The sequence below is a fragment of the Anabrus simplex genome, chromosome 1 (genome assembly GCF_040414725.1).
Source record: "Anabrus simplex isolate iqAnaSimp1 chromosome 1, ASM4041472v1, whole genome shotgun sequence".
In the NCBI taxonomy this organism is placed as follows: Eukaryota; Metazoa; Arthropoda; class Insecta; order Orthoptera; family Tettigoniidae; genus Anabrus; species Anabrus simplex.
The window spans coordinates 446,068,246-446,082,489 of record NC_090265.1 but is presented as its reverse complement, the minus strand read 5'-3'; the positions used below and the strand labels follow the sequence as shown (position 1 = coordinate 446,082,489).

The 14,244-nt window shown below is 38.5% G+C and overlaps 1 protein-coding gene across 1 annotated transcript in view; it reads left to right on the top strand.

The window, feature by feature from the left end:
• MTF-1 (Metal response element-binding Transcription Factor-1) overlaps positions 1 to 14,244 on the top strand; it is a 111,952-nt gene that overhangs the window by 25,790 nt on the left and 71,918 nt on the right. The window contains exon 4 of the mRNA XM_067146076.2: positions 12,632 to 12,763. Coding sequence (XP_067002177.2) covers positions 12,632 to 12,763 — 132 coding nt within the window. The remainder of the gene's footprint in view (positions 1 to 12,631; positions 12,764 to 14,244) is intronic.

The window sequence follows — 14,244 nt, the reverse complement described above, 5'->3', positions numbered from 1 at the left end:
TGCAAGGGCTTACCATGGAGTCAGAGAGGGAAACCCTGGACCTGCCATGAGGAGATACCATATTGACTTACAAAGAAGTCAGATGATATGGAGAAGAAGCAGTCACAAGGATGTATCACCAAGTTAGGCGTGACACATCTACAGTAAACACCAGATCAAAGGAATACGTCGTAATTACACTCAAAGTGTTGAAGGTACAGTCAAGTGAATCAGTGAGGGAAATATTTCGTATAAATTGTTAAATTGCCGGTCAAGAAGAATTCAAATTCATGCCTAGTTTCTTTCAGTTGCAATGTCATAATTTCATATTCTCATCTGTTTTATCGCAACAAGACTCACTATTTTTTGATATATTATTTAAAGAATATATATTGTTCTATCAAACGAATTCATAGTTTTATTTCATTGACAGTAAAATATCTTAACCTCAAAATTAATGGGGAAACCGAACGCCAATCTCCTTTTCCCAGAACATATATGGTATGTTGTCAAAAGTAAGCTTATTACCCCACACCCTAGAGATAGTCAAGAGTCTCATTCTATTATTGCTGCACTGAGTGGCAGCTGGCGCCCTTCAAATAACGTATGTGTAAGTAAGCAGGTAACAAGTAAGTGTGAGTACAAGGTCCGACGAGTGTGTATTTTATTTAATGAATATTAATTTTCAGATTTTCCATTTTAAATGTAGATATTTCATATTTTTCAAGTTAAATGCAGTTTTATAAATATTTGTAAAATTAGTCAGACAGTTAGGAAAGTTACAACACATATTTCATCCTTCCCTGCTGCTTTTCTTGTTTTTAACTGCCATTTCCACCTCTGCCATTGCAATATAACTCTCCATTTCTAGATCATCCTCCTCTCTTCTGCATTTGTCACATTCGGGAGTTTATCGAAATAATCTTTCCACCTATTCTTCATCTCCTCTGGGTCCGTTATTACATTTCCATACTCTTCCTTCACTAGTTTTGTGTAGGTAGATTTTTTCCTTTCTCTTATTTTTTATCAATCCATACAACATCCTTTTCCAACTCTCATGTGAATCTCTCCCAAAAAAATTTTCCTTTCCACATTTATAACATTTTTTACACTTACGTGTGTAATTTCCTGATACTTAATCTTACTTCCGTCTTTCCTATTTCTATTCCATTCTTGCCACACTTTCTTCTTTTGTTTAACAACCTCCTTCATATTTCCATTCCGCCAAAATCTCTCCTTTTCCTTCACACTCGCTGAAGTTGCCACAAATCTTCTCTGCGCAGCTTACAAACGTGTTTTTAAATTTGGTCCATTCTTCTTCTATACTTCCTATTTCTGATGTAGGGATGTGCTGTTTTAATTCCTCCTGAAATATCTTATAAGAGTTCTTTTATCTTTTAATTTCCATATTTTTATTTTCTTCTCTCTTACTTCTTATACTCTCACAATTTTACCTATTTTCAATTTTGCCATCACTACTCTATGATCTTCATCAAATGCCTCACCTGGTAGTGCTGTTACATCCATTAACTGTTCACGATTTATATTCTCAATAAAAAAAATAACGGTTTTTGTCCATCTTTCACCTCAGCCATATTTAGTGATCTTTCGACTGTTGTTCTTTCTAAACCAAGTGTTACCCACAACCATTCTATTTCTCTCACAAAAATCAATCAACTTATCTCCCTCACTGTTCCTTTCGCTGTATCCAAATGGACCAATCACTTCTTCTTTACTAGTTCTGTTACTTCTGCATCGGTGATTATTTCCTCAAGGATCTCCAAGAATTCCTCTATATTTTCCTCACTGTTTCCAGTTTGGGGTGCATAGACTTGAAGTCTTTCACTCCTTCCATCCTCAGTCGTACTCTGATTATTCTATCACTAACGTAGTCTACTCTATCCACATTTTCATCCAGGATTTTGTTAATAATTACTTCTACATTCTTCGCCTCACCTTCTCCACTCTTTCTCTTCACTCCCTTTCCCTTCCACTTGACCTCTCAGTCCCATCATTGTAACATTCTCCCTCTCCATAAAATTATCAACTCTTCTGATTTTCCTGTCAGGGTCATAACATTTATTATTCCCACCTTCATAATATTAAATGCTGGTTGCCCACTTATTACAGCTCCCCCAACACAAGAACTGCACGTCGCTTTTAGCCGGGTATGCCCTAACCTTTTCCAAGGCTGATACTCTTATTTACCACCACACATTTTAGGCTATTGTTACGATGGGGTCGCCACTCCCAGAGGCATTTTAGAGCTAGTGCCAGCAATTATTCAGTCCGCCCCTTACATGGAGAACAGGTGCCCTTGCAGCCGCTCCTGACATGGGAAACAAATGCTGCTGTTGAATATTGTACTCATACTATTCCCCTAGTGCTGGGCTGCCTCTTCTGCCATCTCCACTGTTCCGAAGTCTATCTTCTCCACTGTACATTCTGTTGAGGTCTTTGCTTGTAACCCTGAGCTGGGACCCTAACAAGATGCTACACACCGGGTCATTGTACTCTGGGGCTCACATAGGGAGGGGCACCATTCCCTGGGCAGGGCTGCCTCCGAAGAGGGTCCCTACCTATTCTCAGATATTCAGTTCAAATATAAGCCTATTCTGATTTTTTAATAATTAACCTTTACAAAATGGCAACTGTTAATATATAGGTATTTCTTAAAATTGGGCAATTTTTCCTACTAAAAAACCAAAATAATGGGCAAATAATTACTCATCACAAAATAAAGGCCAGCATGTATTGTACCAGAAATACCTGTACTTTGGTGGTAACTTGAAGAGATATTGACGCAGGGAATGTACAGTACATACATTGGAATGGTTACAGAGAGAGGATTTTAGTTCAGTAACTTGCATTCCTTTAAAAGTTCTGTATTTTTCAAATTCAATTTTATATCTTTACAAGGAGTGCTGTTCAGGTGTGATGGCTTCCCAGATGTCGTCTGGCGATGTCTTCCCCATAGAACCACGTCCTCAGGCTGACCTCACCATGGAACTCGTGTCAGCACTATGGAACCGCGTCCTGGTTCAAGGAAAGGGGGGAATTGTAGAAGACAGGTGGTCTAATGTTTTAAGGCGAAGGAGATCGCAGGCTAAGGGCTCCATTCAGGATCTGAATTCAGGACAGATGTCTGTGAGAAATCGGTACTAGTCACCGCAGGTAGAACAACCGAGAGAAGATGAGGAACAGCAAACTCTTGCTGAGAAGTGTGGAAGTAGGAGAAAGGGAAAAGGTACGAAAGGGAAATCTGGAGTAGTGGATAGGAAAAGACAGGTGGAACAGGGTCATTGGATGGAGAAAAGGGAGGAAGAAGTAGCTTCTGCAGCTGTCAGGAAAGATAGGACTGACCAGAAGCAGAGGGGATCAAATGAGATGGGTAGGGTTGAGGCTCTGGTCATGGAGGATTCCATTGTTAGACATGTGGGGGAAAGTGTGTGGAGGAAAGGGTACCAGGGTAGAGTGTTATCCAGGAATTAGGTTAAGCCAGATGTTGAGGAAAGTAGAAAAGGAGGAGGGAAAGGAGAAGGTGGTAGTCTTTCAAATTGGTACTAACAACGTAAGACAAGCAGGTTTAAGTACCAATATAGTTAGAGATGTGTGGGGTGGGACCTGGTAAATGCAGCACATGTTAAGATTACAGAAGCAGAGATTATCAGTGGAATACTGTGTAGGAGGGATACTGACTGGAAGGTGATTGGGGATTTAAATGAGACTATGGAGTGGGTATGTGGGAAACTGGAAGTGAGATTTATAGATACTAATGTTGCAATGTTTGGGTTGGGAAGAATTGAGAGAAAGAAGAAGAGCTGCTCGACTAAGTGGTATGTTCCGAGCTGTCAGCGGAGAGATGGCGTGGAATGACATTAGTAGACGAATAGGTTTGAATGGCGTCTATAAAAGTAGGAAAGATCACAATATGAAGATAAAGTTGGAATTCAAGAGGACAAACTGGGGCGAATATTCATTTATAGGAAGGGGAGTTAGGGATTGGAATAACTTACCAAGGGAGATGTTCAATAAATTTCCAATTTCTTTGAAATCATTTCGGAAAAGGCTAGGAAAGCAACAGATAGGGAATCTGCCACCTGGGCGACTGCCCTAAATGCAGATCAGTATTGATTGATTGAATGGGTGGGCAGGATATAGGGATCTGTGCTCAGATGGCCTTCCCTTAAACTGCAGTGGTACATATAAGTTAGGAAATTTGTTTAGAAGAGTTATAGGGAGGTTTTCAGCGAATGTGGTGATACGGGAACAGGGAACTGAAATCAAGTAGGGATGACATAAAAATGTTGGTGCTGAACTGTAGAAGTATTGTAAAGAAAGGAATATAATTAAGTAATTTAATAGATATATACTAACCAGATCTTGAGTTATGAGTTGAATCATGGCTGAGAAATTATATAATGGATGCAGAAATTTTCTCATGGAAATGGAGTGCGTATCGTAGAGATACGATAGGAATGGTAGGAGAGGGAGTATTCATTCTGATGAAAGAAGAATTTGTAAGCTACGAAAAAGTTAAAGATGACAAACATGAAATTCTAGGTGTAAGGCTCATCTGTAAAGTTAATAGGCAGCTTGATGCCTTTTGAGTGTACAGACTGGGAAGGGTAGTGCAGACGCTGTTTCAGAATTATTTGATAAGATAATCAGCTATGTAGGAAACGATAAGGAAAGGAACGTGGTTGTAGTGGGTGATCTCAATTTACCAAATGTTAATTGGGAAGGTAATGCGAACGACAGGAAGCATGACCCAACAATTGGCAAATAAGTTAATATGAGAAGGGCATCTGATTCAGAAAGTGATGGAACCAACTAGAGGGAAGAATATTCTGGATGTGGTGCTGGTAAAACCAGATGAGCTCTATAGAAAAACCAAAATAATAGATGGTATTAGTGATCACAAAACTACTTTTGTGATAGTTAAAAATGTGGAAAAAAAGGAAGATATTAAAATTAGGAGTATTAGGCAGTACCATATGGCTGATAAAACAGGCATGAGGGAGTTTTTAAAAAGTAACTATGATATGTGGAAAACGGTAAATAAAAATGTAAACAGACTCTGGGATGGGTTTACAGCAATTGTTGAGGAATGTGAAAAGAGGTTTGTACCTTTAAAGGTGGTAAGGAATGGTAAATATCCACTATATTATAACAGAGAAGTAAAGGGACTAAGAATGAGGTGCAGGTTGGAAAGAAATAGTTAGAAATGGCTGTGGAAGTAAGGAGAAATTGAAGGAATTTACTAGGAATTTGAATCTAGCAAAGAAGTTAGCTAAGGATAACACGATGGCAAGCATAATTGGCGGTCATACAAATATTAGTGAAACGTGGAAGAGTATGTATAGGTACTTTAAAGCAGAAACAGGTTCAAGAAGGATATTCCAGGAATCATTAATGAATGAGGGAGTGTGTATACGAGGATCTTCGAAAGGCAGAAGTATTCAGTCAGCAGTATGGAAAGATTGTTGGTTACAAGGATAATGTCCAGATAGAGGAGGTGACTGATACTAAAGAAGTATTAAAATTTACCTATGGCAACAATGACTTTTACAGTAAGATACAGAAGTTGAAAACTAGAAAAGCAGCTGGAATTGATAAGGGTTCAGGGGATATACTAAATACAATGGGTTGGGATATAGTACCATATCTGAAGTACTTATTTGTTTACCATTTGCATGACGGAGCTATACCAAATGAATGGAAAGTTGTTATAGTAACCCCTGTGTGTATAAAGGAAAGGCTCATAGACATAAAGCCAAAAATTATAGGCCAGTCAGTTTGACATGCTTTGCATGTAAGCTTTGGGAGAGCATTCTTTCTGATTATATTAGACATGCTTGCAAAATTAATAACTGGTTCGATAGAATGCAGTTTAGGTTTAGAAAAGTTTATTCCGCTGAAGCTCAACTAGTAGGACTCCAGCAAGATATAGCAGATATCCTGGATTCAGGAGGTCATTTGGACTGTATCACAATTGATCTATCTAAGGCATTTGATAGGGTAGATCATGGAAGACTACTGGCAAAAATGAGTGCAGTTGGACTTGACAAAAGAGTGACTGAATTGGTGGCTATGTTTCTAGGAAATAGAACTCAGAGAATTAGAGTAGGCAAAGCTTTATCTGTCCCTGTAATAATTAAGAGGGGAATTCCTCAAGGCAGTATTATTGAACCTTTATGTTTTCTTATATATATATATATATATCAATGATATGTGTAAAGAAGTGGAACCAGTGATAAGGCTTATTGCAGATGATGTTATTCTGTACAGAGTAATAAATAAGTTACAAGATTGTGAGCAACTGCAGAATGACCTTGATAATGTTTTGAGATGGACAGTAGGGAATGGTATGATGATAAACGGGTTTAAAAGAGGTTGTGAGTTTCACAAATAGGAAAAGTTCTCTAAGTTTTAATTACTGCATTGATGGGGTGAAAGTTCGCTTTGGGGATCATTTTAAGTACCTACGTGTTAATATAAGGAAAGATCTTCATTGCGGTAATCACATAATTATGATTTAAATAAAGGGTACAGATCTGTGCACATGGTTATGAGGGTATTTAGGGGTTGTAGTAAGGATGTAAAGGAGAGATTTGATTCAAGAACTGGAAAAAATGCAAAGAAAAGCAGCTCGATTTGTTCTGGGTGTTTTTCGACAAAAGAGTAGCATTACAAAAATGTAGCAGAGTTTGGGCTGGGATGACTTGAGAGAAAGGAGACGAGCTGCTCGACTAAGTGGTATGTAATACCAGTATAAATGGTCCATTATTGGACATAATAAATTTTCAGCTAACTCATACCTGGTTGCCAGCGTTTCGCCCCATTGTGCTAAGTTGGGCTCATTAGTTGGTAAACAGCACACCCACCCCGAGCTGTCAATGGAGAGATGGCGTGGAATGACATCAGCAGACAGATAAGTTTGAGTGGTGACTTTAATAGTAGGAAAGATCACAATATGAAGATAAAGTTGGAATTCAAGAGGACAAATTGGGGCAAATATTTGTTTATAGGAAGGGGAGTTAGGGATTGGAATACCTTACCAAGTGAGATGTTGAATCAATTTCCAATTTCTTTGCAATCATTTAAGAAAAGGCTAGGATAACAACAGATAGGGAATCTGCCACCTGGGCATAATTTGCTCAAGTTTTTACTGAACTACAATACTATCCAATTTAGAAGCTATTGAAAGCAAAATTATTAAGGTTAACCATTTACATACATTTAAATATAATTTCTAAAACTTTTTTCTGCTACACAATGAAACTGCTCTTGTATAATTTTTAAAATGTATCTGGTCCTTCCGGCCCAACAAAATTGAACGTTCTAATCTGTGGTGATATACATCTTGCATTTTGTATAATGAAGGTTGCATCTATTTTGTGTAAGCATTGCTACATACAGATGTATGAGTGCAGATTCCATATTCAATTCATTTGAAATTTGTTTGTGTGTCTGTAAGGGATCTAGCCAGCTTTTCTAGGTCAGTTTGCAAAGATAAAGGAGAAGGAAAGGAACTGGCTATTCTGTTCCAAGTAACTTCATTATTTGTCTTCTTCCATTACTTTTAATCAAGGGAACTCCTAGGTCAGGCAGTGGATATTTGACCTTCATCCACTAGTCACAACTCCCTGGAGACATGAGATGCATGTCACTTCTGGAGTACTCCCTAGCTTTTTGTTGTGATCCACTTCACGCTTCATATAGACTGTTATTATGGAGGGATCACTGCACCCAAAGGCATTTTATATATAACTGTCAGGTTTCAATGAGGCTGCCTCTAACCTGGAGAACAGACGCTGCCTGCTAGATTTCAGTGGCATTTCCTCCACGTGGGACCAGTACCCATTTAAAGGAACTTGTCCACCTGAAGCTCCTGGCCCCTTTAGAGACTCTGGTTATTTACCTCTGCCCACCACTTGGTGTTCAGTTGCTGGTTGTAGGGTCTCTCTGTCCCATAGCAGGTAAATCTGGTTAGACTAAATTCTCGCTGTTTTCACTGTTCAGGATAATTCATTGCATTGAAGCATTGCCCTTCGTAGAACTTTTTTATTTTTTTAATTTTGCTTTACGTCGCACCGACACAGATATGTCTTATGGTGACTACGATGGGATAGGAAAGGCCTAGGAAGTGGAAGGAAGCGGCCGTGGCCAGAATTAAGGTACAACCCCAGCATTTGCCTGGTGTGAAAATGGGAAACCATGGAAAACCATCTTAAGGGGTGCCGACAGTGGGGCTCGAACCCACTATCTCCCGATTACTGGATACTGGCCGCACTTAAGTGAGAGCAGCTATCGAGCTTGGTCTTCATAGAACTAACATTGACCTTGTACATAGTGACCTGAATACCACCATGAGTTCATCCATTGCTTAATTGTGTCTTCATCCCATATTTATCTTTGTATACTTAGTTGCATCTCAATCCCTTTAAAACAATGTTGCGCTGACTAAGTAATATAATGTGGTCCTAAACTCCCGAGTACCATCTCCCTCATCCTGCGAGATGACGAGCAGTCAGCAGACCTCATCATCCATTTTATGAGGGATAGTGGCCTTTTTTTATCTTGTATAAAAATGTATTTTCTATTAGTGTTTTTTTTTTTACTATGCTTTTATTCCATTGACATTTTTAGTTTGTGTTTGTGTATTTTAATGTGTTATTTTAACTTCTAACTTGAATTATCTATATTGCTGTACTTCAAGGCAATGCCTTATTCCATTGTAATCTATATTTTCTATAATTTTATCAGAAAATAAGGCATTGCGAATTGGATCCACTGAATGTTTTAATTTCATATTCATTTTTCATCATCATTTGTTTTAAATTCTAGTCAGTGGATATATTATAAAATTTGATTTAACATGTCTGTTCGTTCCATCTCGTACCATTAGGGGCCGATGACCTAGATGTTGGGCCCCTTTAAACAACAAGCATCATAATCATCATCATCATCATCAGTTAACAAAATTACTTATATTTTGTGGTTCTCAGTCTGACTTCTGTTTACATTGTATGTTATTGGCTTACTTATACCAAAGTTGAGATTTGAACCTGAGTACATATAATTCAATGTCAGTAATACTTACTTCCATTCTAGCATAGTTGGCATTCATTGTACTCTTGAACAAACATGACATTTTCCAAGGATAATATCTTAAGTTCTAGTCATGTATTTTCAACTTGTTACTGCAGTTTGCTTCAATATCTTGGCTATTTTCATGAAATGTAAAAATTTAAAATCTTGTTTGAATATCAAAATAATATTTTACGCTTATCGCAGGAATGCGTATATTTTCCAAGTCATATTTATTAACAAATTTAGGAAAGGATTCTGGACGCAGTTTTCACATTCATTTTAACTGTTGCTACCTCTCATCATGATAGGCTTTCACTCACTGGCGAGTATAGCAGCAGTTGTATTTTGAGTGCATCAGTGTTGTAGATTGTGGCTTTTTAGCTAGTTGAAGAGATCTGCTGCAATGCTGGCGCATCAGATTTATCAAAGCTTCTTGTGATTGGAGAGCTTGGTGCCCTTTTCGTCTCTGATTTTTATTCTTTTCTAAGAATTCTTTTATTGAAATCATGCCTTCATTAATGTTGTTCAGAATGTTGTGGGCTCTTGTGGACAATAATTCACCACTTTGCCCAATCACTTAATAGTAAAACAAACTAAAGAATGTTACAATTTTTTGATAAAAGTCTGACAATGCCCTAAAAAGATTTTATTCAAGATAATGAAACAGAACTCTTTAATGGTTTTACTGTAAATCAATAATCACTGAGGAGAACAGTAGCGCCCCCCCCCCTCCCCTTCCCTCCATAAAAACCCTTTATTACTTTTATTGCAAATTGACATTTCATAACAAGGTAAAACATACCCATGAAAGGTTATGAGCAGCTAACAATGATTTTCAGAATACGGGAACTGCATGATTTTAAAATCAGAAAATGCTTAGACAAATGAGGTATAAAATCATAGGTTGTAATACAAAAAAAAAAAAAAAAAAAATCAAATTTAGAGGACACCTTATGCAAAAATGACCAAAATGTACCTCGGGCACATTTACACTCGCTACTATCTATGTTCACATGTCGGCTCTCTAGGCACACTCCATTATGGGGTAGAATTACACATAGGAAGTTAATCACCAAGTTAGGACAAAATTTGTCTCTTGCAGAAAGAAAGGAAGCTGGAGCATTGTGGGAGGAAGAACAGGTCAGAAATGTAGAGGAAGGAGGTAGTAAGCACCTGGAGGAAGGAAAGCACATTTACATCTATGAGCAAACTTAACTTTCAGGAACCGAGTTAGAGGTAACTCCTAATAAAATATTCTAACGGAGTCCATTTACTGCCCCATGCAAAGAACTGGTAATACATTTCTATCCTGAGAAAGACTAGCTTTGGTTTTATCCTATTAACAAACCTGAATCCCTGTTCAAAAGATGCTGTTACCATTATGGATATGACTTGTAAAATATTTATTAGCTCACTGTGTGTTCAGGAAACTTTTGTGGCATAGAAACTTATGCCAATTGAAGAATCTCATTGCTACTTTCTGGGCTGTCATTCTTGGAGCACTATCTGGACTGTGGTTTGGATCGGATTGATTTGTTTATTGTTTCCTTTGATGTTTAAGAGTAATTCCTTTCAACAGTTTAGTTTCCCTAAGTCTGTAACATCAGAAAGGAATCCCCACAAACATACTAAGCTGTCATAGCAGGGGTGAGAGGTAATACTCCCATGTGTCACATAAGGTGGGGCGGGGGGTCCTAACCGGCTTGCCAGCGGACTAGAGCAAAATAAAATAGCTCTTGCTGACCAAACACATAACCCCTGGAGGATGGGGGGATGCAGACGAAGAATACACCCACGGTATCCCTGCCTGTCATAAGAGGTGACTAAAAGGGGCGAGCATGAACCATGACATTACCTGTGATTAGTACCATCATGCGAGGAACGCCATGAGTCGACTTTTCTTGCGATTAGTATCACTGTGAGGAATACCATGGTTGTGTGGGTGGTTCACTACGGGTACTGTAAATCCATGTATAGTATCGGCCACTATGACTGAGGCTCCTGTCTGTCCAGGGTATTGGCGTCCGAGGCCTATACTAGGATCTGTCCCAGCATTCACTTTAGTACAGGAGAATGGAAACCATTCTCAGGACAGCCAACTGTGAGGCCAACCACTTTCCATCTCCCGAATGCAGAGGTGTAGAGCCGTGGCCATAGCTCCTCAGCACGGTTGATCGGTTGGAATGCAGAGCTGTTGGACCATGGACCAACCGTGGCTACTTGTAGGCCAGACCATACTCTGCAACTGCCGACCTGGACAACTAAAATCTTCATCGGTGAGTCAGAATGCCATAGCAACACTAGCGCAGTCTGCCATCACCATATTAAGTACGAGAGAGAACTCACTTCCTCTTTCCATTCGCTCTCGTAATGGCATTAAATCAGCCTGTAATGCATATGAATAGCAGACTTTGAAACTTAGAAAGGCATTTTTTTGTAAGGAGAGGGGATGAGGAATGTCCCAGACTATGACTAAGTGAGTGTTTTCACAGTCGTATTTGAAGAAGATAAGATGTGTCCTTGCTAACAACTGATGCACTATGACTTCAATCTACACTTTCCTAAAAACAAAATCTTGTCATGATTTTTATATTCCATGCATTTTTAGTATCATACATTTGACCATTTGTTCTCTTTTCACATATATCTTTGTCAAAATTTCAATAGTTGTGTTTGGATTAGTATAGGAAGGAACCTCTTAATACAAAAGATGAATGAACATTGGATGTTATTGAATGCCTAATTGAGTGTTGCAATTTATTTCTCAGTAGAATCTTGCCATTGGGTTCGAGTATTTGTTATTCTGGTGGTAGCGAGCAAGTGGTTGCGCAGTTTGGATTTCGTAACTCTTGAGTTTGCATTCAGGAAGTACTGGGTTCGAACCCCGCCATCAGCAGCCTTGAAGATGGTTTTCCATGGTTTCCTATTTGTTACACCAGGCAAATGCCAAGGTCACAGTTATTTCCTTCCCACTCGTAGTCCTTTCCTATCCCATCGTCAACATTAGACCTGTTTCTGTCAGTGAGATTTATTCAAATTGTTTAAAAAAGAAAGTTATTCTGGTGGTGTTTCAACATGAACACTTACATGTATAGTATATTTGAGGATGCTCAGTTGATTATTCAGTATCATTTTACTTTGCCGTCACCTAATTTGTTAATTTACTCCCTGGATTTTGAAACCTACAGATGATATTCATCTAACTAGTTGAACAGTAAAAAGATTTTGTTTCTGTCTGTGTTCTTTACACAACTCATCTTTCACTCTCCTGCAGTGTATCTATTGTGTCAATTCCATTACATAGTTTTTCTTACTGTAAAGAAAATTTGACCAAATGTTCATAAAGTACAGAAATGTTCAGAGTGAAAAAGTGAATGTGGTAATTAATTGTAATGATAGTTGTCATTGGTGTTTAAGGAATACAACAACATTACTTAAAGATGCTGTGTCTTTCCCTATAATGTTCTCTATATTGTAGATGGTTGATTGATTTTTCTGTGTATTTAACAAATTATGACGAAACTGCTGTAACAACTTAAGCATCTTATCATTCTAGATTACGAGCTCATCAGCGTCTCCACAATGGCAACACTTTCAACTGTGAAAATCAGGGATGTCTGAAATTCTTCACAACACTAAGTGATCTCAAAAAGCATGTTCGGACTCACACGCAAGAGAGACCTTACAAGTAAGTTTTCTTTCATGGCTTACGTTCTGTTCACCCTTTGGATGGAGGAGGTAGAATAACATCCATGGTATATTGGTATATTCCCTGTCTTTTGTAAAAGGTGGTTAAAAGGGAAACCAAGAGTTATCATCTTGGGTTCGTGGGTTGGCAACCACGGTTCCCCTACCTGAGCCTGGCAATGCTTCCACTTGTATCAACCTCTCTTTTCCGACCATGTCAGTATTAGATTTTCGAGGCTTAGGGAGTCTCATTTTCATGCCCTTTGTGGCCCTCCCTTTCTTTTGCTTTTACTTTTCCCTTTGATTAGTTTTAATAGAGGATGGTTGCCTAGTTATACTTAAAACAATTGCCACCACAACCACCTTATGGTCTGTGTAAAATACAGTTTAATATCATTTATCACAGGCAATCAGCCGCCACTGATCTGCATTTAGGGCTGTCGCTGAGGTGGCAGATTTGCTGTCAACTGTTTACCCAATCTTTCTTAAACAATTTCAAAGAAGTTGGAAATCTATCGAACATCGCCCATTATAAATTATTCCAGTCCATAATACTCTTCATGTTTGGAGGAGCATGAGCATACTGGGCAACCATGAATAAACGAAACTGAACAATCAAAGATGTCGCATTGTTGTTGCATGCCAACCATACTCAAATGGTGGATGATCTCTGTGCTGCGATAGAGATTAGCCATGGTTCAAGCCACAAAATTCTGTCCGACATGAACATGTTGCATGTTATCCTGCACAGTGTGCCAGTTGTCCTGGCGCATGACCAACAATATTCCTATAAACGAATATTAGCCCAAATTTGTCCTCTTGAATTCCAGCCTAATCATATTGTGATCCTTCCTGTTAATAACTCCATATCTTCATATTATGATCCTTCCTTTTAATAACTCCAAGCTTATTCATCTACTAATGTCATTGCATGCCATTTCTCTTCTGACAGCTCGAAACATACCTCTTAATCAAGCAGCTCGTCTCCTTACTCCCAAGTTTTTCCAGCCCAGAGTATGCAACATTTTTGTAACACTACTCTTTTGTCAGAAATCACCCAGAACAAAATCATGCTGCTTTTCTTTGGATCTTTTCCAGTTCTTGAATCAAGCAATCCTGGTTAGGGTCCCATACACTGGAACCATACTCTAATTGGCATTTTATCAGGGACTTACACACCCTCTCCTTTACATCTTTACTACAACCCCTAAGTACCCTCATAACTATATGAAGAGAGAGGATGTGTGTCTCGGTATTCAGTCAATCTAATTTACAGTATCGCTGCTTCCATTCACAAAATGTACACTATGATTTATTCTTTCTGCCTCAGCACTTCATGAATGGACATTAATGGCTTAAGGTTTTGAGTATAAGTACACAGCTAGAATTGAAGAACTGGTTGTTTCAAAATGTCTGTGCCTAGGTTTACCACTTTTACATAGTCCATTGTGAAGCCCATTTCAGGTAGCAAATATGAAGGAA